At 32.9% G+C, this 23,334-nt stretch overlaps 4 protein-coding genes across 5 annotated transcripts; 1 reads left to right on the top strand and 3 right to left on the bottom strand.

Moving 5' to 3' along the window:
• The first annotated feature begins 1,425 nt into the window (after positions 1–1,425).
• Positions 1,426–3,235, top strand: LOC108476561 (cyclin-U4-1). The gene is made up of 2 exons (XM_017778797.2): positions 1,426–1,959; positions 2,717–3,235. Exons 1-2 carry the CDS (start codon positions 1,598–1,600, stop codon positions 2,997–2,999), a joined length of 645 nt encoding a protein of 214 aa, XP_017634286.1. The 5' UTR covers positions 1,426–1,597; the 3' UTR covers positions 3,000–3,235.
• Positions 3,236–3,349: 114 nt separating this feature from the next.
• On the bottom strand, positions 3,350–6,928 carry LOC108476560 (glutamate dehydrogenase 2). Its single transcript, XM_017778796.2, has 9 exons — positions 6,244–6,928; positions 6,018–6,131; positions 5,466–5,687; positions 5,289–5,363; positions 5,069–5,185; positions 4,721–4,971; positions 4,357–4,432; positions 4,200–4,286; positions 3,350–3,821 (listed from the first exon to the last, which is right to left on the bottom strand). The coding sequence occupies exons 1-9, from the start codon at positions 6,349–6,351 to the stop codon at positions 3,636–3,638; spliced, it is 1,236 nt and encodes a 411-aa protein (XP_017634285.1). The 5' UTR covers positions 6,352–6,928; the 3' UTR covers positions 3,350–3,635.
• Positions 6,929–7,073: 145 nt separating this feature from the next.
• Positions 7,074–9,698, bottom strand: LOC108476807 (polyadenylate-binding protein 1-like). Of its 2 annotated transcripts, XM_017779145.2 has the most exons (6): positions 9,380–9,698; positions 9,178–9,280; positions 8,838–8,908; positions 8,167–8,358; positions 7,971–8,089; positions 7,074–7,613 (listed from the first exon to the last, which is right to left on the bottom strand). In XM_017779145.2, exons 1-6 carry the CDS (start codon positions 9,530–9,532, stop codon positions 7,568–7,570), a joined length of 684 nt encoding a protein of 227 aa, XP_017634634.1. In that variant the 5' UTR covers positions 9,533–9,698; the 3' UTR covers positions 7,074–7,567. The 2 variants fall into 2 exon arrangements, with proteins under 2 accessions (XP_017634634.1, XP_017634635.1); XM_017779146.2 differs by lacking the exon at positions 9,380–9,698 and having other exon boundaries at positions 8,843–8,908; positions 9,178–9,226.
• Positions 9,699–10,098: 400 nt separating this feature from the next.
• Positions 10,099–11,819, bottom strand: LOC108478949 (pectinesterase 1-like). The gene is made up of 4 exons (XM_017781403.2): positions 11,108–11,819; positions 10,813–11,022; positions 10,481–10,728; positions 10,099–10,405 (listed from the first exon to the last, which is right to left on the bottom strand). Exons 1-4 carry the CDS (start codon positions 11,582–11,584, stop codon positions 10,246–10,248), a joined length of 1,095 nt encoding a protein of 364 aa, XP_017636892.1. The 5' UTR covers positions 11,585–11,819; the 3' UTR covers positions 10,099–10,245.
• Positions 11,820–23,334: the final 11,515 nt, after the last annotated feature.

The following is a 23,334-nucleotide window of genomic DNA, read 5'->3' as shown; positions in this document are numbered from 1 at the left end:
AAAATGCAAAGAAAGAAGCCAAATGAGGAGTGATACAAGACTAATCACTGTGATGGCGGTGGCAAAGAGGCTTGCACGAAAAACCTAGAGTTATTAATTTTAGAGAGAAGGATGGTTGGGGAGAAAGATTTGAAACACCATAACACAACCAACGTGTAAAGCATGAAACCCTGAATGAAGAAGAAAGCTCCAATTGCTGTCGTGTCCTAAGTATACTGGTTGGTTCACAATGAAAATAAATAAATTGAGAGGAAAGTATTTCTTATAAATCACGATAGTTTAGGTGCTTGCTGGACCACACTTACCTTTGGTAATCTGAAGTTATGAATGATGAATTGCCTCCACTTTTCCTAGTTTGACTTGTTAAAGTAGACTTTGCGTGTTTAATTTAATTTAATATAATCATATTTGATTTGCTGATTAAAATTAATTTCGTCAAACGTAGTGTACAAGTAAAAATGAAAGTACATTGATTTAATTCACAATGAATAAGCACACGAGTGTGTAGTAATGATGGAAGCAAGAACGCTGGCAGTAACCAGTTTTTAAGTTTCCACTTCTACAAATAATTACACCATAAATTGGAGTTAATCCTCTGTTTTGAATTAAGTTTTTAGGGTAAATTCAAAACTGATTTGTGAAAACATGTAGAAGTTGGTCAATGCATAGCCTACCAAAACGCACTTTCCTTTTTCTTTGGATAGGAACATCGGAGCTGAAGGCAGGTCAAAATCATTTGGTAAATGTGAGATTTACTTTTTCTTATAACTTACTCAGCTAAGATATGAATATATATATATATATATATATATAAATTACTTCAAAGTGTTGATAAAAAGATTTAACCAATAAAATTAAATTTAATAGATTCAAACTTCAATTCAATTGCACTCTTAATTTAAAATTCAAACATATATTTCTCCAATCTTTATTTATTTTTTCTCAAAGATTTCTATATCACATGTTTTCTTGTTTTACAAGTCAAGTTCTATTTATATTTTTCACAACTCACTAGGATTGTGAAGTTAAATTCATTCATAAGAAAAGGAAACCTCTAATTATGGATTTGCCTAACCTCGACTTACAAGAAGAAGAAAAATATTTACCATTTCCATCCTGTTTAAATGCAAAAATCCCCATTTGAATGATAGCTAGAGAAAACAAAGTTGGTTGAGTTTTATCTATAATCTAACTCGACTTTCTTTCTTTCTTTTTTTTTTTTTTTTAAAGACATCCAAATTTAACAAAATTGGAGTATGAAACAATTGAAATGATGACCTCAATCTCAAAACATAAAGTTAGGAGGGTATTATAAGGAAAGCAAAAGATAGAGATGTAAATTAGTTCCAAATAATTATGGACACTAAGTTTGCCTAATAACATGTGCTCCTATTTAAGCCTTGGAGGGCCAAAAACAGCTAAACTAAGCCCCTTTGAAATTATGTGAATTCGTCTCTTGACCAAGCCAAAAAAAAAAAAAAAAAAAACTAAACAAACGCTATATCTTATAAGACACAGCTAAGCTAAGCTAAGCTAACAACACAAAGAACAAAAACTCAAACACCCAACCCAACCCAACAAACAACAAGAAAAAACAATGGCAGAAGCAGAGACCAACACCATCATCAACGACAAGGACGACCAAGAAATTGTTCCCAAGATCATAACTTTCTTGTCTTCTTTGCTGCAAAGAGTGGCAGAGTCGAATGATCATTGCCGGTTGTTTCAGTCGCAGAAGATCTCAGTTTTTCATGGTCTTACCAGACCTACTATTTCCATCAAAAGCTATCTCGAGAGGATCTTTAAGTATGCAAATTGCAGCCCATCATGTTTCGTGGTTGCCTATGTTTATCTCGATCGCTTCGTGCAGATGCAACCGTCTTTGCCTATCAATTCTTACAATGTGCATAGGTTGCTACTAACCAGTGTTTTGGTTTCTGCCAAATTCATGGATGACATGTAAGTTTTTCTTTTAATTTATGGTTCCTGGAAATTACTTTCTTAGATCTTCATGGTATTTTTTTATGTTTATTTCATGATTGGGTTTCTCTTAGATTCTTTATTAAAGACTAAACATGTTCTGTTTCTATATGTCATGATCTTTCAGTTTGCAACTTCAAAATTCATCTCAATTTCAATGTTTGATTTGTGTTGATATGTTCTTTCCCGCAAATTTTACAAAGTATCTATCTCCTCATAACACAAATCAAGCAAGCCTGGAAATACTGTTTTCCAAACAAGTACAGCCAAAAATGGAAATTTATTTTTTCTTACAGCCATGTGAAAAAAAAAAATCATTTCTGACCAGACAACCCTACCGTATATGTGCTGGTGTTGTCTCTGTCAATCAAGGCACGCCAATAAATTCTCATAAAATTGCAACAAGTTTGTAAGAATGACAAGAACTGTCATTATTATTAGTCATTAGAGCTAATGACAGCTCAATCATGACCATGCAATTTGTTGTAAACAAGCCAAAATATACTGAATTCCGTGTTCAATTATTGGCTTAACATGCTCCCTCCTGATTTTACAAGCAATCACAGCAGTTGTTTGTCATTTTTTCTTTTCACTTTCTAACTTTACTCATAAGCAATTGAAGTTATACCAATGGATTAACCGCACTGGATAAATGCTTTAACCAGAAAAAGGAAAAAAGAAAAAGCTTATATTTTCATATTTCACCATCAAGCTTAATCTTTTATTTGTTTTTCAGGTATTACAACAATGCCTACTATGCCAAAGTGGGAGGAATCAGCACGGTAGAGATGAACCTTCTTGAAGTGGATTTTTTATTTGGCTTGGGGTTCCATTTAAATGTGGCACCTACAACTTTCCACACTTACTGCACTTTTCTCCAAAGAGAAATGTGCATGCAAATTCAATACCCTTTACAACAGTTGCTGCCTCAACCTTCTTTCAACATTGGGAGGCCCTTGAAGATCCATTGCTGTTTCAAGGAAGATGAATCCTCTCATCACCACCAACTTGCAGTTTAAGCCATTGTTCTTATGGTGGATTAGATGGCCATATATTAGTTGTGTATAAAAAAAAAAAAGAAAAAAAAAAGAAAAAGAACTCCTGAGATGTTGCCTCAACCACATTGATTCAAGACATGAAAGTCAAATATCTCATTGGGTTCTTTGCCTTTCTGTCAATGTGCTGTAAGAACATGTCAAAAACATCAGTTTTCCTGGTTAATCATGGTTATCCACTTCCTTCTTTTTCCAGTTAATTTAGTGCAATGGTAGATGAGAGTTTAGTGTTTACACTTTACAGTCTGGCTAACATGATCTTGCCATGGTTGTTTTAAAGTGGGTCACTGAGTTAGACTCCCTGGTGCCAACCATTCAAACACCAACTGAATAACTTCTATATTGTTGGCTTTAAGGAAAATATTTAAATGTTGATTACACTGTTTTTGTGTTTATTATGGTATTGAAAATGCATTATTCCAACACAAAGCTGGTAATTTGAAAGTTAACAATAACCCCCATAAATAGAAATGAAGTTTGATAAAATTTGGTGAAGGATAAAATGGGAGAACAATTACTAGCTAAGAGCTTCAAAAGCTCAAATGCTTTAAGCTTTTCTGATGGAGATTAGAAATCATAAGAGGGAAAGAGAGTCATTTATTATGCTTCCCAGCCTCGGAGGAGAGTTGCACGAGCAACACGGTTAACACCGAGTGTAAAGGCACCCATCCGGAGATTGCAATGGTGAGTCTGGCACATGGTTTTGATGTTGTGGAAAGCTTGAGTCATATACCTCTTCAGCTCCTTGTTCACTTTGTCTTCATCCCACATGAAACCTTGAATGTTCTGCCAAATTGAATGTAAAATAATTAAAAACATGCTATACTATCTACTTTTATCAACTCCACTGAATTGTTCTCCCCAGCCGGAATAGTATGATCAACTCTTTCCCTTAGAACTGTCCTTGGGAGTTTCCTATCTTATTCAGATGAAGAAAAAAGTGCAGACATAACATTTACTGAAACAATGCTGCGATATCTTTGACTTTCATTGCACCATGAGAGAGTTTGATCAAAGCATCATACAAGGTTGTGTGATTCTTTAATAGCATAAGGCTTTATTTTATTCTAAAGGTTCCATGGTTTAAACTTTAAATAGAAAATGCATGGCAGAGTAGAAAACCATTTTCTTTTTCCTCTCCATGTTTTCAAAATAAAATCTAACCTGAACCCACTCAAAGTAGCTGACAGTCACCCCTCCTGCATTTGCATATATGTCAGGCAGTATTATTACTCCTTTCTTTGATAGAATCTGCAACAATGGAGGTTCAGATCAGAATTTCGCTTTGACATTAGAAGCAGAAAAGGAGGAGCAAATATACCTCATCTGCTTCCGGGTCACTGGGATGGTTTGCAGCCTCTATTATGAACTTTGCCTTCACATGTGCGGCGTTTTCCCTTTAAAGGTGAACATGATGTGTCAATTGATGAGAATATAAGATGAACCCAACCAAGATACGGTTAAAGAGAGTTTGTTCCCGAAAAGATTGCAAAAGAGCCAAGAGTTTGTTCTACTTCGACTATATTAACCTATATAGAACAAGTGTATCATAGTGTTTCAACCTCTAACCCCATTGAGTCATTACCAATCCAATAAATTTCTACACAGGATAAAGTAAACTTTGCGCTCCAACAGTTTAGATGAAATAAATGTGCGGAACAAGATGTTTGGCAAAGAATCCTAACCTGTTCAGCACTCCACCTAAAGCACATGGGACAAGAACATCACATTCGTGTACCAGAAGTTCACTTGGATCCAGGGAATCTCCGCCACTGAAGCCTGTCAAACTTCCAGTAGCTTCTTTATGCTTTAGCAGCTGAGGTATATCGATTCCATTTTGATTCTTAACAGCACCAGTGACGTCACTCACCGCAATAACCTTACCACCCCTCTCATGTATAAGCCTTGCTACCCAAGACCCAACATTACCGAAACCCTACAAAAAAATTAATAATATAAGCATTAACAGAAGTTCGGGAACATGTCAAAGGAAATGGCATTTTAACCATCTAAGAATTCATGTTGACTTTAACCTGGATAATGAAGGTCAAACCCTTAACTGCCTTCCAATATTCAGCAAGTAAAGCTTCAGTTGCATATACAACACCTCGACCTGTTGCAGCTTCCCTGCCTAGCGATCCACCTAGATCCTAAAATTCCCAATATAACAATATTTACATTTTGTTATACTATGATTAATGATACCTTTCTGGACAGATTACAAGCTTTGAAACTCAAGTCTTCATAACTTACTATCGGCTTTCCTGTAACAACAGCCGGGGAGTGTCCATGAAACTTAGAATACTCATCCAAAATCCATGCCATTGTCTACACATAATTAATCTCAATATACAAATAATTTAAGAGAGTAAATGAAATTGAAACAAAGTTAATGGGAAAAGAAACATATCTCAGCGAGGACTGTATAACCTGTGCATTAGTTCCCATGTCTGGGGCAGGAACATCTGTATGTATACCAATGAGATCATGGATCTTTTGAGTGAAGACGCGAGTTAGACGTTCCAATTCACTCTTACTTAAGTCCCTAGGAGAGCATCCTATGCCACCTTTTGCACCACCATATGGAATGTCTGCTACAGCAGTCTTCCAGGTCATTAGTTGAGCAAGTGCATTTACTTCATCAGGGTCAACCTTCAAACAAAATAAACAAACATAGGTTGTCAAAGCTCATAGTTTGTACTTCCATGATGTAAGAACATCACATATATGCACATTGAAACATGCTTTCCTGTAATCCCTAAGAGGCCAAGAGTTACCTTTTAAATTATTATAATTATGACATTCAAATCAAAGTATATATTGGAGTTTTAAAGGTTACTTTTTGGCGATCTATCAAAAAAGTTGTAACAGGATAATAATATTATATTACTCTAATTCCACAACGAAACAACAGAATCAAAAAACAAAAAACCAATAAAAGACAAAAATGCCAAAAGAAGAGATGAAAAAGACAATGTTAACCTCAGGATGATATCTGATTCCTCCTTTCATGGGACCACGAGCATTATCATGCTGTATTCTGAATCCAACGTAGGACACCAAGGTTCCATCGTCCTTGGGAATTGTGCACTCCACCTGATAACCGAGAAACACCATTCAAAACACACAACATTCCAAGATCAAAGGACTAAAGAAATACTTTCCATCTAACAACCAGGAAAGATAAGATTTTTTTTCCCTGCAATACCTTGATCTCTCTAAATGGGATCAGAAGAGACTTTTCAAGCTTAGAATCCAAGCCAAGTAGGCGAGAGGCCAGGCGGAAATTGCGGCTAGTTCCAGCAAGAGCATTCATGGCTACCAATTAAAACCTCAAAACGAGAAATACCCAGAAGTAGGACTGATCGAAAGATGAAGAGAAACAACAGTATGAAGCATAAAACAAGGAACTGTAAGAGAAACAAGTTGATCAATGAAAGAAGAGACTTTTTTTTTCTTGGGTGCTAAAAAAGAACGTTTCTTCAAAGGAAGAGAAGGGGCAAATCATATACTTCGGGAAGTTCCTTTAAGAGAGAGTAAAATGAAGAAAGAAAAAAGAGAATGGGAACAAGCGACTGTTAGGAGGCGTGAATTGAGCGGTGGAAAATCAAAGAATTTTAAGAACGAGCATTGGTTCCTAGATTTAACTAACTTCAATTTGGGAGACTGATATTTTGCATTAAAAGCTTTACTATACGAAACAAAGACCAAAACCCACTTTTTCTTTATTTTTCATATATATTGGATACAAGTGGGCCCATGTAATGGATTGTTCTTAAAACTTCAGAGCCATCCATGGTGGGTTACAGTAAAGGAGTCGACCGATTCACATTTTGATCAGTAGTAGTACAGAATCAAATATTTAGTTACTATTTTGGCAATTTAAAGCTTAGTTTAGGTTACTTTAGCTGAAGTGTTGATCAAACAGCTCGTGCATGCCACCCGCTCTTGCTCTGCTCGATTTATTGCTTATTGTATTAATTTTCAAATTCGTACTGGATTACCAAATAAGAAAGAAAATCAGCTTGAGCTCGAACATTAACCAAAAAGACTAGTTTACCATTAATGGGAAGTGGAAGCCAAAGTACAAACACATATCACATTGTGACCAGACACGTTGCCATTGATGTTTTTTTCCAACTGAAGCTGTCTCCCTAAACAGTTTGGTCACCACTTTAAAGTTTGAACCCCAAAAATAAAAGTTGATCCCATATAAATCCTAATCTTTAGAAAACTAAAGCAACAGGAAACTGAGAAAATTAAATCCTATTTTCTACAACAAGGAATCCTTAGATATATTTCAGAAAACTTGGCATTTATCACTGTTGAAGCAAAGCACATAGTCAATCTCGGATTGATGGATCCATCACACTCTGCAAGCTCACAATTTGAGAAAAATCGTGCCCACCGTTTGGCAAGCAAACTGTACCTCATCCTTCTCCTTCCATATTATAGAACAACAATGTGACCATTATAAAATTAGCAATGGTCTTCTCAAAATTGCTGCTTCTGAGTCTGATGTGTGATCCATCTTAATACGGCCGGTATCTCATGGGCCGCCTGAACCTTGGAACCCTCCTGAAACCGAGGTCAACTGAGTTAATATTTTCGATAACAAGGTTACTTGGAAGAAACTATCATATTAAATTCCCCTAAATTGTTTTATCAGGACCGACTTGGGAGCCATGGATGATTGCCAAAAAGTGTAAACATTACAGGCATAGCAAATGCTAGATAACAGAGATCATCTCGGTATGATTTGTGACCATCTGTGAGATCTTTTCCACTTCCATGTGTCTAATTCCGAATAACCAAATAGATGTTATAGTAAAACCAAAACCGACTCAACTAACTTCCAGGGAACCTGAAACATATCAAGTTATCCTTTTCTTCCTATCCAACAATCATACAAAGCAAACAAAATTTCATGCTTACCCATAGCCATAGGGAGGATAAAAAGCAGGCATGAAAGGCCTTCGGGAGCGGAAGTAAGGATTGGATGGCCTTCCTCGATATTGTTTCATTCCAGGAATATTTGTTCGCTTAGCCGAGACCTATGGATAAACCAAACACACTTTTATTGCCATGTAGTTCATGAACTAAAAATTCACACATATATCATGATATAAACCTTCAACTGGCGACCATGCAATTCTGATTCATTTAACAGTAGAGCATTTTGGACAGCATCAATTTCAACAAATTCAACGTAAGCAAATCCTTTAGGTTGACCAAACTTATCGGTCAAAATTGTAACTCTGTTCACTGTTCCACAGGATTGAAAATGCTGTTGTACTTCCTCAGGTGTACATGCATAGTCTACCTGTTTTTGAAAAGATATATAAAGAAAAAAGAATGTTAGCCCACATCCAGATCATTTGTTCACAAGCATAGAGGAATCATCTAGTTATACTTTCATTGAGATCATTTGTTGTACATCAAAACACTTCAGAAGTTACTTAAAGAAGAAAAACGGCATTAAACATAAACTACATTAATATTTCAATCAATTTGTTTTGATCACATTTAAGTTGACATCAATACAAAACTAAGACATGATTTTCCAAGCAATTACATGCACATAAAAACACATTTCAAACAACATGAATGCACAAACATAAAACCAAAATTGAAAAACTTTCCTATACCCTTACTTGCCAAACAAAAGCACAATCATACTTTCAGCTAACTTACAAGTAAATTTTTAACATTAAGATAATAATTGGACCACAAGTAAGGTAAATGAGACAATTTAACAAAATAAACATATATAAGGCATAGGAAAGAGTTGATAAACCTCACATTACCAACATAAATCGAGCGGGAATCCACTTCCTCCTTTTCAGCTTGACTTGCAGAAGCACTTGAGGAATCTTCATACACATCCAGGAAAAAAAAGTAAAAACAAATCAGTTTGCTAGACATAAACAATTCATACACAAAACGGTTCATAATTCAAAAAGAAATCAAATCAATTATAAAGAAGTTCAATTTCAATTTCATGATTAAGAAGAGATTCTCCTTCTCAAACAAGACAAGTAAATCCCAATCAAAGTCATACTTGTTAAAAAATACAGCCAAAAGCTCAGATCAAATACAAACTGATAAAAAAAATAAAAGTTAAGAGAAAAAGATAAAGAACCTTGGACAGCGCCCATCTCCTTCTCGACTTTAGCCTGCATTTCACGTAAAGCTCCCGCCTCTTCCTCGATTTCCCTAAGCCTCTTTTTCATGTCTTCCAAGTCCTATTTTTTTTTTCAAAATACAAAATTTTTTTTCATCAGAAAAATAGCTCAGCTAAAGATAAGAAAAAGGAAAAAAGCTAAAATGAGAAAGAGGGCAACTTTGGAGGAACTAGGATCTTGTTGAAGGCCTTGGTCGTTGCCTTGGTAATCCTCAGCTCCAGCAGTCATATCGAACTCCGCATCCATCTCTCCTTCCTCGTCAGGGATCTCCCCTCCGTACACCTCGTGCTCTTGCTCTTCGTATTGATCCATTCTAGTCAAATTCGGGGGAATTTTGGAATTAGGGTTTTATTCTTCGTTATGGATTTGGGGGAAAGGTTAGGGAACGGATAGACAAAGATTAAAACCTGGCACTTGTGTGGGGAATGATAGTTACGCCCGTCACGTGTGTCTTCGAGATATATTTCTTTAATACGGAGATGGACCATCTAATAAGTTTAATTTAACGGTGTTAAAAAATTAAAAAAAAGGGTTTATTTAACGTATCACACTATTTTTTCAAAGTGTGATAAGCATAATTAAAGAATAAATATAAATATATATTTAAATAAGGGTAAGTATAAAATAATTATAAATATAATAAAGGAGTTATTAAGTAAAATTAAATTATTATAGTTTTATTATATTAAGAATTAATACAGTTTAAACTAAAGTTAAATAAATTGAATTAATTAGACTAAACCACGCAGACTCAAATTTTAAAAATAAATGAGATCAAAGCAGTGGATTATTATTATTTGTAGTACGTTAAAATGATTGAGAAAAGTAAGTAATATTTAATCAACATAAATAGCATAAGAAATGGTGCGAAAATAAGATTAAAAAAAAGTGATTTAATTTCTTATTGACTTGAGGTATGTCACATGTTACAAGCCAATGGCATAGGAAGATAATAATAAAAAAATAGATGCCTAGTTATTTTCCACCGGAGGGTGTGCCTGAATGACTAACATATGGTGATTAAATTAATATTTAGGAGGAGGAAGCAGCCATTTGGTAGCTTCAATGAAGTTAAGAACCAGGAATGGTAGGACTTCCGCACCTGATAGCTGCTTCACGAATGGCTCTCGCTTACTGGGATTTGCACCTGGCCCCTTGCACTTGTATTCTCCATAATAAACAGTTCTGCATCATTCCCACCTTAATAAGATTTTGTTTCTTAGAAGGATTAATATATATAGAAAAAGTAATTTATCTTACTTGGCTCGTTCAGGAAACCTATTATGAGTCCATCCAGCAGGATTGACGACGTTGCTCATATCAGTATATGCATAAACAACTCTTGGATTGCTCCTCCAAGCCCTCCCCAAAAATGAATTGCTGGCTGTTCCGGTAATGCTGCCATGCACGAACGAATAACCCGTGTCTTCCGATGAACTTTCTCTCGCTTGTGCTGTTATCACTGTAAATCCTCCACCTTCTCGCTTCTCCACGAATATGTCCGTGTTCTATATCCAACTTTTCCAATCAATATATACATTTAACATAACATGTCTTGTTGTTAAATCTATTTTGGTCAAGAAGAATAGTACCAGATACAAAGATTTCCCACTTCCGAAAATGAAATCAACCGTGCCTGAAACATAACAGTCCTTGAAGAAATGGTTACCCTTGTCATCACACAACGTGTCCTGGAAACCGTAGATATTGCAGTTATAGATAGCCGACCTATCGCCGGACACTCTCAATGCAACCGCTTGTCCTCCTACCGTTTTCCCGCTTTCTGGCTTCGGAGCTGAGTTCTATAAAAGCAATCCCAATTCATTAAGATTCAAACTTACCCATGCAATGCATTCAGTTCAACCAATTATGTCTACATTAACATACCACTATATTGAGATTAGCTGCCACAAAGTAATTAGACTCGGCAATTAGAGTGGCGCTGTTAACGGTTCCATACTCCTTGGCGGTGCCGCCGAATGTCAAATTGGGCATGTTTTTTGGATCTCCCAACAATGTAATGAATGGCTTCCCTCGTTCAATTTTGATTTTCTCTTTGTAAACCCCAGGTCCGATGGATATAATCACACGCTTGGTATTCCCTAATGGAACACTCTCGATGGCTTTCTTTACGCTATTGAATTCTCCACCACCACCTTGCCTCACCTTTATGACTTTAGGATTACTCTCAGCCTGAATCAACTCTGGGTCTAAGCTGTTACCCCTTTCTTTCACAGGTTTGATAATGCCTTCAAACCAAGCGTTTACTTGCCGTTTATCTGCCGGTATTTGTTGGGATACAATTGCCGGAGCAATCAAGAGAATACTTATGCAGATTACTGCATAAACTTCACTGTTTTCCATTCTTTTTCTTCCCCCTCTTTTTTTTGGGTAATATGTTTTTTTGGGGTAATATTTTTTTTCTTTTTTTTTTATGGTGTGTTTGCTTTCTGAGTGACTTCAATTTATAAGATAAATTGGTGACGAAATGTCTGGGAACGTAAGCTTTGGAGGATTCTTCGCATTGCCACTCATTTATGGTTTCGTGCCACTCATATGTTTGTAGTTCCTGGTTGAAGCTTGCTACGAAACTCAAACCAACTCTTTCGGTTAGTGGCGCCATTAATGAGTTATATTGAATGTGATTGTTGCTTATACACAACACCCATAATTGTTTCGGTCTTAAAAGTCTTGAGACAATATATTCTCATTCATTTGAATTTTATTTAAGAATGGAAACCCACGTGTGCCTCATTAAGAAATTATTTATTAGGTTTATATAAATAAAGAAAAAATTTATCACTAGATGGAATTTGGAATTCAAGTTTCAAATGATTTTTTCTTTCAATTCATGAGATGTGGGAAAAAATTGATCCACCCACGAGTTTAGGTGTCTTAGTATCGGTATCTTAATTATGTGTGATTTATATTATATATAAAATGATTAATTAAATTAATATTAAAATATTCTTATATTAAAAGATAATTAATATTATTATAAGTACACTTTTATCTTTTAATATTTATATATAATATTTTAAATTAAACAACTAAAAACATTATTTAAAAATAAAATATAAGATCAACTAATTCAAATAGAAATTTCTTATCACTCCAACATTAATTATTTATTGAAATAATTTTATTAATACAAAATATTTTCATTCACCCATTGTGAGTAATAAAATTTATTATTGATAATTTTAGAAACAAATATCATAAACCCAAAATGACATCTTTTGTTCATCAATTAATTACTATATTACAAAATTTTGATGAATGTAAGTGATTGAATGGGTTGACGTTACTTGTCTATTTGGCTCCAACTCACTTGTGAAAATACCAAAGATTTATTATTTTTATAAAGTGAAAATATTATTTTAAGGGTATTTTTTCTTTTAATATATTTATATAATTTACAAAATACACATATAATGTAATTTGAACTCAAAACATCATTACTAACTCTATTATTTCAACCAAAGTCACATTTGATTTTTTTATCATTTTTTATAAATTTGTTACATAAAATTTTCACCCATATCGTGTTTGTGCCATAATTTAATAGTCATTTATAATTTTGTTAGAGGTTGTTCACTTTTAGCACTATTAAAACTATGTGCTTGTTTTGTTCATAATGAACATTTATAAGAGACACCTCTACTCTTCCGTTTATATAGGTAGTGTTTTTGTCAAAAAAAAAAAAAGAAAAAGAAAAAAGTAGTGTTCCTTTTATATTTCCCATCACTTCAAAGATAAAAGTTGACAACAAGCTTTTGATGAGCGATAGTAATATCAGCGATGATAGTGAGATTAAAATCAACTATAAGATGTTTGTTTGGATTTAAACGCAATTATAACGTTAAAATGAGAATTGAAATGACTATTAAGGGCATTACATTAAAAATGATGTATAATAAAAGTTTAAATTATTTTATTTTTATGAAATTACTAAAAACATGTGAAATTGTAATTTTATTTAGTAAAATAATATGTATCAAAATATTTTTATAGATATTTTAATTATTTATTTTATTAAATGATAAATAATTTTAAATTTTTATAGTTAATTAATTTTGTTATAATAGCCAAGTATATATCTACAAATCGAAAGATCATACTTAAGTATCTATTTTTATAGTTAATAAAATTTTAAAGTATATATTTGGACGCTAAATTTTAAGTATGTCATTTTAGAAAATAATTAGGGTTTTGGATCGATTTTTTTATATTTAGGGAAATAAGTCAATTTTGGAGCTAGTTTTTTGTTTCTCTCTTCTCGACTTATTTTTTGTGTGTTTGAAATTTGGGGAGAAAAATTTATTTGTGTTTGTGTCTAAGGTAGACATTGTGATAGTTTTAAGGTATATTTGAGTTCACGAAGATGCGATAGCGCTTGAAGACCCACACATTTCATCTACTGTGTCGGGATGGAACCATTACCTTAGAACCCCATTGCATTGCAACTTAAGCTCCGAGTTCACGTTGCTTATAGGTAACAGGTTGAGTTATAACTAGGGGTACTAGTTGATGGTGTTATGCGGTCACGGGTTAGAGCATAACTCTGGAGCCCTGAAAACAGTGGTTATGTGATCACGAGTTCAAGTTTCATGATACCGGAAGAGGATGCTTTATAAATCTGATGCATAAGTTTGAGATCATAATCTTAGGGAAAGCTAAAAGGCTTTCTAATATAATCAGCTTATTCTTTTTCTCCATCTCCATTAAAGCAGTATCCTTAACCTCCATGTTTGAAACCTGTGACGGATTTGGGGGCAGGAGGACTTTTAAGGGGAGTGTAATATCCCTAAATCGGGTCTAGTAGTTTCGGGTATATTTTTTGGGTTTTGAGTGTGAAACTAGGAATTTATGAGATTTCTAGTAATTTTAATTTTATTCATCTAAAATAGATTATTGTGTCGAAAAAATAAAAATAATTTTGGAAAATTAATTTTAAAGATTTTAAATATTTATTAGTGAAATAATTAGTTTGGTTTGAAAAAGAATTTTAAAATAATTTTTATTGGGGTTAATTTGAGTTAAATTTAAATATTAATTAAATTGGGTTTAATAGTAAAACAAGAGAAAATTTAGAGTATTTATTTGGAAAATAAACCTTAAAATTCAGAATTTTGGAGGGAAATAATTAAATGGTAAAACAAGGAAAATGTGGGAGTGACCATTAGGTAAATTCCCCAATTTTTAAATTATGATGGGTTGTTTCAGTTTTAAACACAATGCATCTAACCTACTTTTCACACCATTTACATCAGATTAGAGAGCTATAAATTTCGTTTCCTTTGCATGGTTTTAAAGATCTATCATCAGAGAATAGATCAAATCATTTTCCTTCTCGAAATACTCTCTCAATTCACTAAAAATTATTCTCAAAAGTAGCCAAAAATATTCTGAAATTTCTCAAGCTTCATAAATCAAGATTTTCAATCAACGATTTAGAGCGAATCAAAGGTAATCTTTAATCCTAAACTTGTTTTTATGAAGATTAGAAACATCTTTACATGATTTGAGAGTTAATTAAAGGGTTTTTTTTTTTATCAATGTCATCTTCTTCAAAAGTTTAAGGTGTTTTAATGGTGGATCTTGAATTTTGAGAGGAAATCCACAAATAAATGAATGTTCTAATTCAAAATGGATCTATTAAAAGGTTTTTGGTCTTATTTGTCAAGATTAAACATGAATTGTGAGGTAATTTGAAAAAATCCAAATTTCACCATTTTCATGAACCGATTTTCCGGATTTTTGTGAAATTGATTTAAATGTGAAATTGATGCTTAGTTTATGTGTATTTTGTAACACCCCAAACCTACATCTGTCGCTGAAATAGGGTTTCAGAGCATTGCCAAAACTTATCGATCAAACAGACATAAATTACAAACATTTCTTATCATATTATATTCGAGTCAAAAACCAATTAAACTCATACATACTATCCCTTATTCGAGCCCTTGAGGCCCAAAATACGCGTTAGAAATAAATTGGGACTAATTCAGAAACTCAAAAAAATCGGAAAACATTAAAATATATTTTCAAAGTTGCAGGGTTTACACGGCTAGGAGACACACCCGTGTCTTTGACTGGGTGGGCATTCAAAATAGGGACACACAGCTGTGTCCCAGCCTGTGTCTATACTTGTGTAACTCTCTGTCCTGGGTCGCATGGCTAAACAACACGCCCTTGTGCCAGACCATGTGCCCTTTCGAAATGGTCTTGCACGCCCGTGTGCTAGCCGTATGTCTCACATGGCCCAGTCACATGCCCGTGTGTCTAGCCATGTGGACTCAAAATGTACCTTAAACAACAAGTTTACCATTCCCTGCAAGCTTAGACAATAAGCAACTCAAAAAATCATTCGTTTAACCAATTCAAAACACAATCAAATGCATACAAATCATATCAAAATAAATATCCTAGGTGCCAAACCAATGTATCATCATAGATACCATAATTATATCATCATTTCATATCAATAAAACATCATTCAAATCCAATTTGTAATCATGCCAAATTTAATCTATTTTGCCTAATTCATGTTCATTTAAACATGAACATGTTTATATATTTATATGTATATAACCAACCAATTTTAACTTATAATCTTATTTACAATTGTGAAAATAAAATAAAGAACACACAAATTTTACGTGGAAACCCTTTTGGGAAAAAAACCACGGTGAGAGGAGAAGAAAATTCACTATGTCGAATTCGAATAATTACAAGAGGAATAGACTATGTCTATTTATAGGCTTGTAAAGCCATATTCTAGTAAGATTGAAACACCTTATTCTAATCAATATAAAATAGATGGAGTTTAATAAGATTTAAAAAATCTTATTCTAAAATAAAATAAAAGAAGTGTAGTTCTATATGGATTTTACTTTTATTTTATTTTACCACTGTATTTTATTTAAATAAGGATTCGGGTCATTTAATTCTTACAACAATCAATCCATAAAAATATTTATTATTTAGACACCTTAGGTACATGCCGACACAAAAGAAAAAACATGACCACGTTAGAGTTCAGGACTGTTGTTGGATGCTGAATCGATGATCAAAATTTAGTACCTAACCTGTGCACGGAAAACAAACCGTACATTGAGTAAAAACTCAGTGGTATTTCTATAATCCGAATATTTAAATATAAGAAATTACAAATATACAATTGAAATAGAAATATATATTAATATTTAAATATTACAACAATCATATCATATTTCATTTGTTTCACAAATATCTCAATTCTCATACTTGTTATATAAATAGCTTTTCACAATTTATTTCACATTTCATTATACAATTGCATTGTCCATTCAATATTCATTTCATGAGTATATAACTCATATATTTCATATATTTGCAATGTATTTCACATTCTATTTTCAATTCACTATTTCACTTTCATTTCTTTATACCATGCCATTTCAATATCAATTATAAACTTTATTATTCATTTACCCCTATTGACATGACTCGGACTTGGACGGATACATGGATCCAACCAAAACACACCAGTTTGGCACCTAGTGCCTCATCGGATAATTCGAAGTAATAAATTGACACCAGTGTCTCATTGGTTAAACCGAATTAATTTGGCACCTAGTGCCTCATCGAATTAATGCGAAGTAGTAAATTGACACCCAGTGTCTCATCAACTCAAAGTCGAAGAAATCTCTGAACTCTTCCAATCATATGGCATGCCATCTATATCCGACTCAGCCTGATACAGTTAATAGGGTTTAATTTCACAATTCAAAAACAATCAATATCCAATATCAAATTTTCATATAATCACATATACATATAAATTCAATTCAATATCAAAATGTAAAATACTCACCTCAATCACTTACCATAAGCATTAAATCAAAATACAACAATTAATAATTAGATTTGGGTTACAGAAATACAAACAAAAAATTTTGAGCTATTCCTCGTCGACTTTATCTTTTCCCTTTTTCATTGAGGATTCTGGTACGACGTTAGCTTCGGAATTAAAACAATTAAAATTCATCAATACAATATAATTCAATCTCATATTTAATATTTCAATTTTTTTACTCAATATTTGCCTAAATTCCAATTTAATCATTAAACCGAGACTAACTTTTACTCTTCACATTTAATTCTTTATTTTCATGCAAATTCCACTTTAGACTAAATTTAACTCCCTATTTTCACTTAATCTGTAAATTTTGAATTTTTCAAAATTTAGTCCCTATTACTTAAAATTTACACTTTATTCTACAATTCGAGCCTTTTTCATTTCTAACTTAAAAATCTATCAATTTAATCCCTAATTCTAAAATTATTCAACATAGACAACACTTAGAAACTCAATAATTTCTAAAATTTTAACATGGGTCGAGTAGTATTTAATACCAGGATTCCAAAAATATAAAATTACAAGAAAAAGAGACGAAATTGACTAATCAATTAAGCTTTGAACAATTGAAATCCCTAGCTTTGTGTCTTTCTCCTTCCTTCTTTCTCTTTTTTTTTTATTGAAATCCTTATCTTTGTGTCTTTCTCCTTCCTTCTTTTTCTTTTTCTTTTTCTTTCTATTTCGTTTAACCTTATGCCTTTCTTTTTGTTTCTTTTGTTTATTATATTTACTTATTATAATATATAATATAATATATATACTTAATAATTAAGATATAATATTATAATATTATAATATATATTTTAACTTTAAGTTTTATAAATATCTATTTTATGCCGCCTCATTTATAAGCAATGGAAAAATTGCTTCTTTAGTCCCTTTAATTTTTCTTTAATCTATAATTCAACTTTTACCCTATATACAATTTAGTCCTTTTACCTAATTACTCTTAATTCATGCAAATTCACTTACCCAAAACCTAATTAACCATACAACTAACTTCGTAAATATTTCTAATAAATATTTACGAATCTAATTTACGAAAATGGAGTCTCAGAAATACATTTTCTGACTCCGTGACTATCCCGTCATTACATATTTGGTTTAATATTGATGTTTAGAAGTGATTAGGAAGGCTGGAGAAGTCGATTTTGTGAGGAATCGAGTTTTCGACTTGATGTTACAAATTCGGTAATGTATCTTTGTGACTGAATTTCGATTAGTATAGTTAATTAGAAATTGTGTTTAATATAGCTTTGGAAATGTGGTAATGTCTACTTTACCTCTATTGAAGCTCCGAATCTTGAAGAGGACCAAGATAACCGGAATTGAAGCTTGAAATTGCTTAGTTGATCACTTGTTGTGATAGAATAAAATTGTGTGGTGAGTGTTTCTAATGACGATTTGGTAAATTGACCCTTGATTATGTTTAATTAGTACCTTAATTAATGATTAAAATTAATTAATTATGGATGAATGGTTGATTTTGTAAGATTGGTATTAAATGTGCAAAAATTGAATTTGTATTGAAAAAAAAAGGTAAGTGAATTTTTTGGTGGTATTATGCTATTTAATTAAATTAATTTTAAAGATGATTTTAAGCATGTGTATTGAAATTTTTTATCATGAAATGTTGGTGTTATAATTGGTAACTGAATTTGGGAAATTGATGAATGAATTGCTTGATTTAATTGGATGCTAAAAGGCTATGTTACAAGTGATGGTCACTAAACTAACTACAATTACGACAAAGGCAAGCGGACGTATCGAACAATAGTATAGCTATGGTGAGTAGGGAATATCATATCTAAATTTACTAATCTAAATTAACTAAGAACGTGACAGAGAATGAATTAGGAAAACATTTGAAGATAACCAAAGAGAAAGACAATACCCATGAAAGAATCCACCTAGACTTCACTTATTATTCTGAATCTGAATTAAATAGTTTATTCACTTATGCCTTGATCCATAGAAATCCTTAAATTATGTTAATATCTCTTTCAAGAGTAAGAATAACTGAGTCTAAGTTGATTAATCAAAATCTCTTTCTAATTAAAACCCTATTGTTGCATTAACTTGATCTATGGATTCCCCTATTAGATTTGACTCTAATCCGATAGATTTATGTCGTCTTATTTCTAGGATTGCATGCAACTCCCCTCAATTATGCTAGATCTACTCTTAAACAGGGACTTTTGCTCCACTGAAATAAGAACATTAAACATGAATTAATATCCCTAAAATATTAAAGCAAGAAATAAGCATACATAATTGAGAACAAGAATCAAGTATTTATCATGTAATTCGGAAATCAAATAATAAGATTCATCATAGGTTTCATATTCCCTAGGTATCTAGGGAATTTAGTTTATAATCTAAAAAGAAAACATCTCGAAGTCATAAAAACTACAAGACATAAAGAAATTCAAATAAGCTTTGAAAGAAGTTAAAAGGAGATCTACTTTTGAGTTGGCTCCGATGGTGTTCTTTGAGTAATTTCTTCAATCTTCTCTGCGTACTCCCTTAGGTCTTCTTCTAATTGTTATTTATAGACTTTAGAATGCTCAGAAAGCCTAAAAATTGGGTTTTTTCCACTTGTTAGGGAAGTAGGTTGCGAAATCAACATAGGTTGACACATGGGCGTGTGGTTAGCCTGTGTGGCTCACACAGACGTTTGGCCAACCTGTGTGGAAATGCTTAGGCTGTGTAGATGCTGAAAACAACTTTTTTTGCTCTATTTTGGCTTGTTTTTCGCTCCTTTCGCTCCCCTATGCTCACCTAAGAATAGAAATATGAAATTAAAGGATTAGGAGCATCAAAATCACTAGTTTAAATAATAAATCATCCAAAAACGCATCAAGAATGGGATTAAAAACATGTTACTTTTATGGCTTATCAAATATCCCCACACTTAAACGTTTGCTTGTCCTCAAGAAAAATCCTCAACTCACAATTAAAATTAATCTTTCTCAACTCATAATTCTCATCAATGATGTTTCATCATAATTCACAAATAATCATACATTGATAATTCAACTTAAAGAGCACTAAAGATTCAAAAATTCCAAGTCGAACATTTTTAAAGTATGAAAACACAAGTATTTCCCCTTATCTAAGTAATTACCTTTAATTCAAAATTGACAAGAATTAACATCCTCACTAAATATTTATTCAAATCACTTAAAGTGTTTAAGGTCCAAAAATAAGCACTCAATAGTCAAACATGAAAAGTCATTACCATAGGCTTGTATGAAAATCAAATCTCCACCACTATAAAATGAGATGATACACAAATCAAAAGGTCTTTAAGAGGTTTTAATAGGGCTTAGGTTAAAAGAGTGGAGAAAGTTTGAAAAAGATGGTTAGAATCGAGATCGATTTAATAAATTACCAAATTAGAAAAATAAACAAATGCTGAATTAAAAGCAATTACATCAATTGAAAACTATTCAAGAATAACACGAGCTTCTTCTCAAAATATGAATTTAGCTGTTCAAGCTCAATTAACATAGAACTAAGTAATAATCAATATATATTTATTTTTTTATTTTTTTTCTAATTGAGAATAATAAGAAATAATTCAACAACTTAAACAAAAGGCTAATCAGGAAATTAACCAAATCAAATCTCAATAAAAATTGGAGTCAATAAAACGAGAAAAATTCTCAATGAGCAAAAAATGAGTTATGGGTTAACATTAATTGGTAAATCAAGAAACGGTGTGTAAGGCTCAAAGGGGTTCACTAAGAGTTAATTATGTAGGTAGGCTTTTATAGGATAAGTGGGTTAAAACCTAAGTGCCTTTATCATCTTAGTTTATCAAATCAAATGTGCGGTCTCGACATGCATAATCGAAGCAAGTTCTAGAATAACAAATCAATATTGACACACTCATAACTAATAAAAATGAGCAAGAAAAATGTATGCTGTAAAGGCTCAAAATCTCAAAAAAATTATGGTTTTTGATGTCAATTTTGCAAATCTCAAACTTCAAGGTAATACCTCAATTCAGGGAAATAACCTAAGTTTTTTTTTTATTCTAAAAATGGACTTATCATTCTTGATCCTCTCATGTCTTAAAGTTTAAAACAACCAATGTACAATTATCTATGGATTTAATCTAAAACACATCAATAAAAATCACAAATCGATAAAAATTCATTGTAATAGTAGTATGAGAAAATTACTTAAACACAAGACATAATTTAAGGATTTTCTAATAATTATATAAATAACCTCCCAAGACTTAAGATGTACATTGTCCTCAATGTACAAACATAGATAATCACAGTATAAACAGAATACAATAAGAGAGGGAGAAAAATGAAACTACCCTGAATATTGGATGAAATCCCCAGAATAGTGACAAGCAGAATTGTAGTCAAATCTAAATGTAGAGCACGATTCCAAGCAAACTAATAAGAAAATAAACACATATAGTGAAGAAGATTAAGGGATTAAAACTCGATTAGGAACAACCATAAAAAATAAAAATATAGTTCAACATATAAAAATGAAATAAGTCTAAGAAAATAAAAATAAACATAAAAGTAAAAATAAAAATAAAAATAAAACAAAACAAATGGACTCAATGATCCTCATCATCACATGCGTCAGTGTCGTGAGTCTTCAACGCTGAGGAGGAGATATGGAAATGCTGACAGATTTGTTGCAATGTTGCATTAATACTGTCGAACCTCTAAAAGAAATGTTACTCGAAATGAGTGAACCAGTCAGAGAGGTCCACTAAAGTAGCAGCAGAAGAAACATGATGGTGAGTCAAAAATGGAGGCTGTGGTGGGTCCTCGTGATGGAGAGGGACATCACCAGTGAAGTCTTTGGGTTTATTCTGAGCGTCAGAATGAAATAATTAGTCTAAGCTCGACTTACCTCTTCAATGAATGGTCATGGTGGTTTGAGGAGTTTATACTCCTCATTCCTGCTATCGATCTCAAAATAATATTTTAATCTGGTGTTGTTTACCTTAAAAGTGCCGAACTTGGGATGACTCACCTCCACCGTACCGAATGGAAAAATACTGAGTACAGTAAGAGGGATTTCCTCATTCGGTGTGGTAGTGACAATGTGGGGATCTGCGACATCTAATGAGACCTTATCACCAACCTTAAGTTGATTTGGAGAGGTATCGGGCTCGTTTTGGCATAGTTTCAGTTTGTCGGGTGTTCTTGGTTTGTGCATCCGCCATTCATCGAGTTCCTCAATTTGTAGTCTTCGATCTTCATGAACAAGTCCTCTACTATTGCTTGAGAATGACTCGTGTGCTTCCTTCAGACTCATTTTCTTTAAAGTAGGTTGCACCATATTATTAGGTTTAGTAGAATGGTTTAAATGATCACCTTCAATTCCTGATGTGTTGCTAGAATTACAAGCTTGAAGGGTGATTGTTTCATCTCCCACCCGGAGTGTGAGTTCACCTGTGCCAACATCAATGATGGTTTTAGCAGTTGCTAAAAAGGGCCTTCCTAGAATTAAGGGAGTGTTGCTATCCTCTTCTATGTCTAGAACAATAAAGTCAACGGGAAATATAAATTTATCGATTTTAACTAGCACATCTTTAATAATACCTCTAGGGTATCTTATAGTTTTATCTACTAATTGAATGCTCATCCTAGTCTGTTTGGGTTTCCCGAGACCTAGTTGCTTAAACATTTTGTAAGGCATGACGTTGATACTAGCCCCTAGATCAGCTAATGCATGATTAACATCTAAACTACCAATTAAACAAGGAATAGTAAAGCTCCCTAGGTCTTTTAGTTTTTTAGGTAGTTTATTTTGGAGAATAGCCGAGCAAACTGCATTCAGCTCCACATGCGACGCCTCGTCCAACTTCCGCTTATTTGCTAAAAGCTCCTTTAAAAATTTCATTGTGTTTGGCATCTGCGGTAGAGCTTCAATAAACGGCAAGTTAATATGTAATTTTTTTAAGAGTTTAAGGAATTTACCAAATTGTTCATATGAGCGGTCTTTCTTTGTCGCATTGGGGTATGGCACACGAGGTTTATATTCGACAGTAACTGGTTTGTTTGTATTTTGATTTACCTCACCTTGACCTTTGCTTACCACAGTTTCTTGCCTCGATTCTGGTTCAGGCTCAACGACTCCTTCGCCATCTTGAATATTAATTGCGTTGAGTTGTTCCGTTGGGTTAGGTTCGGTATTACTTGGCAAACTACCTTATGGTCGTTCG

The sequence above is a fragment of the Gossypium arboreum genome, chromosome 12 (genome assembly GCF_025698485.1).
Source record: "Gossypium arboreum isolate Shixiya-1 chromosome 12, ASM2569848v2, whole genome shotgun sequence".
Classification (NCBI taxonomy): Eukaryota; Viridiplantae; Streptophyta; class Magnoliopsida; order Malvales; family Malvaceae; genus Gossypium; species Gossypium arboreum.
The sequence above is the reverse complement of the archived record's forward strand: the minus strand, read 5'-3'. Positions and strand labels throughout refer to the sequence as shown.

Bases quoted from the DNA above. Each gene is read 5' to 3' on its own strand.
- LOC108476561 (XM_017778797.2), top strand. From the start codon at position 1,598: ATGGCAGAAGCAGAGACCAACACCATCATCAACGACAAGGACGACCAA. The intron at 1,960-2,716 runs GTAAGTTTTTCT...TTTGTTTTTCAG, and splicing joins GCCAAATTCATGGATGACAT to GTATTACAACAATGCCTACT.
- LOC108476560 (XM_017778796.2), bottom strand. From the start codon at position 6,351: ATGAATGCTCTTGCTGGAACTAGCCGCAATTTCCGCCTGGCCTCTCGC. The intron at 4,972-5,068 runs GTTAAAGTCAAC...ATTTTTTTGTAG, and splicing joins GTTTGACCTTCATTATCCAG to GGTTTCGGTAATGTTGGGTC. The intron at 4,433-4,720 runs GTTAGGATTCTT...TCACCTTTAAAG, and splicing joins TTAGGTGGAGTGCTGAACAG to GGAAAACGCCGCACATGTGA.
- LOC108476807 (XM_017779145.2), bottom strand. From the start codon at position 9,532: ATGGATCAATACGAAGAGCAAGAGCACGAGGTGTACGGAGGGGAGATC. The intron at 8,090-8,166 runs GTTTATATCATG...GTTTATCCATAG, and splicing joins TGCATGGTCGCCAGTTGAAG to GTCTCGGCTAAGCGAACAAA. The intron at 7,614-7,970 runs GTAAGCATGAAA...CCTCGGTTTCAG, and splicing joins TATCCTCCCTATGGCTATGG to GAGGGTTCCAAGGTTCAGGC.
- LOC108478949 (XM_017781403.2), bottom strand. From the start codon at position 11,584: ATGGAAAACAGTGAAGTTTATGCAGTAATCTGCATAAGTATTCTCTTG. The intron at 11,023-11,107 runs GTATGTTAATGT...TTGCTTTTATAG, and splicing joins CAGCTAATCTCAATATAGTG to AACTCAGCTCCGAAGCCAGA. The intron at 10,406-10,480 runs GTAAGATAAATT...GGAATGATGCAG, and splicing joins AGGTTTCCTGAACGAGCCAA to AACTGTTTATTATGGAGAAT.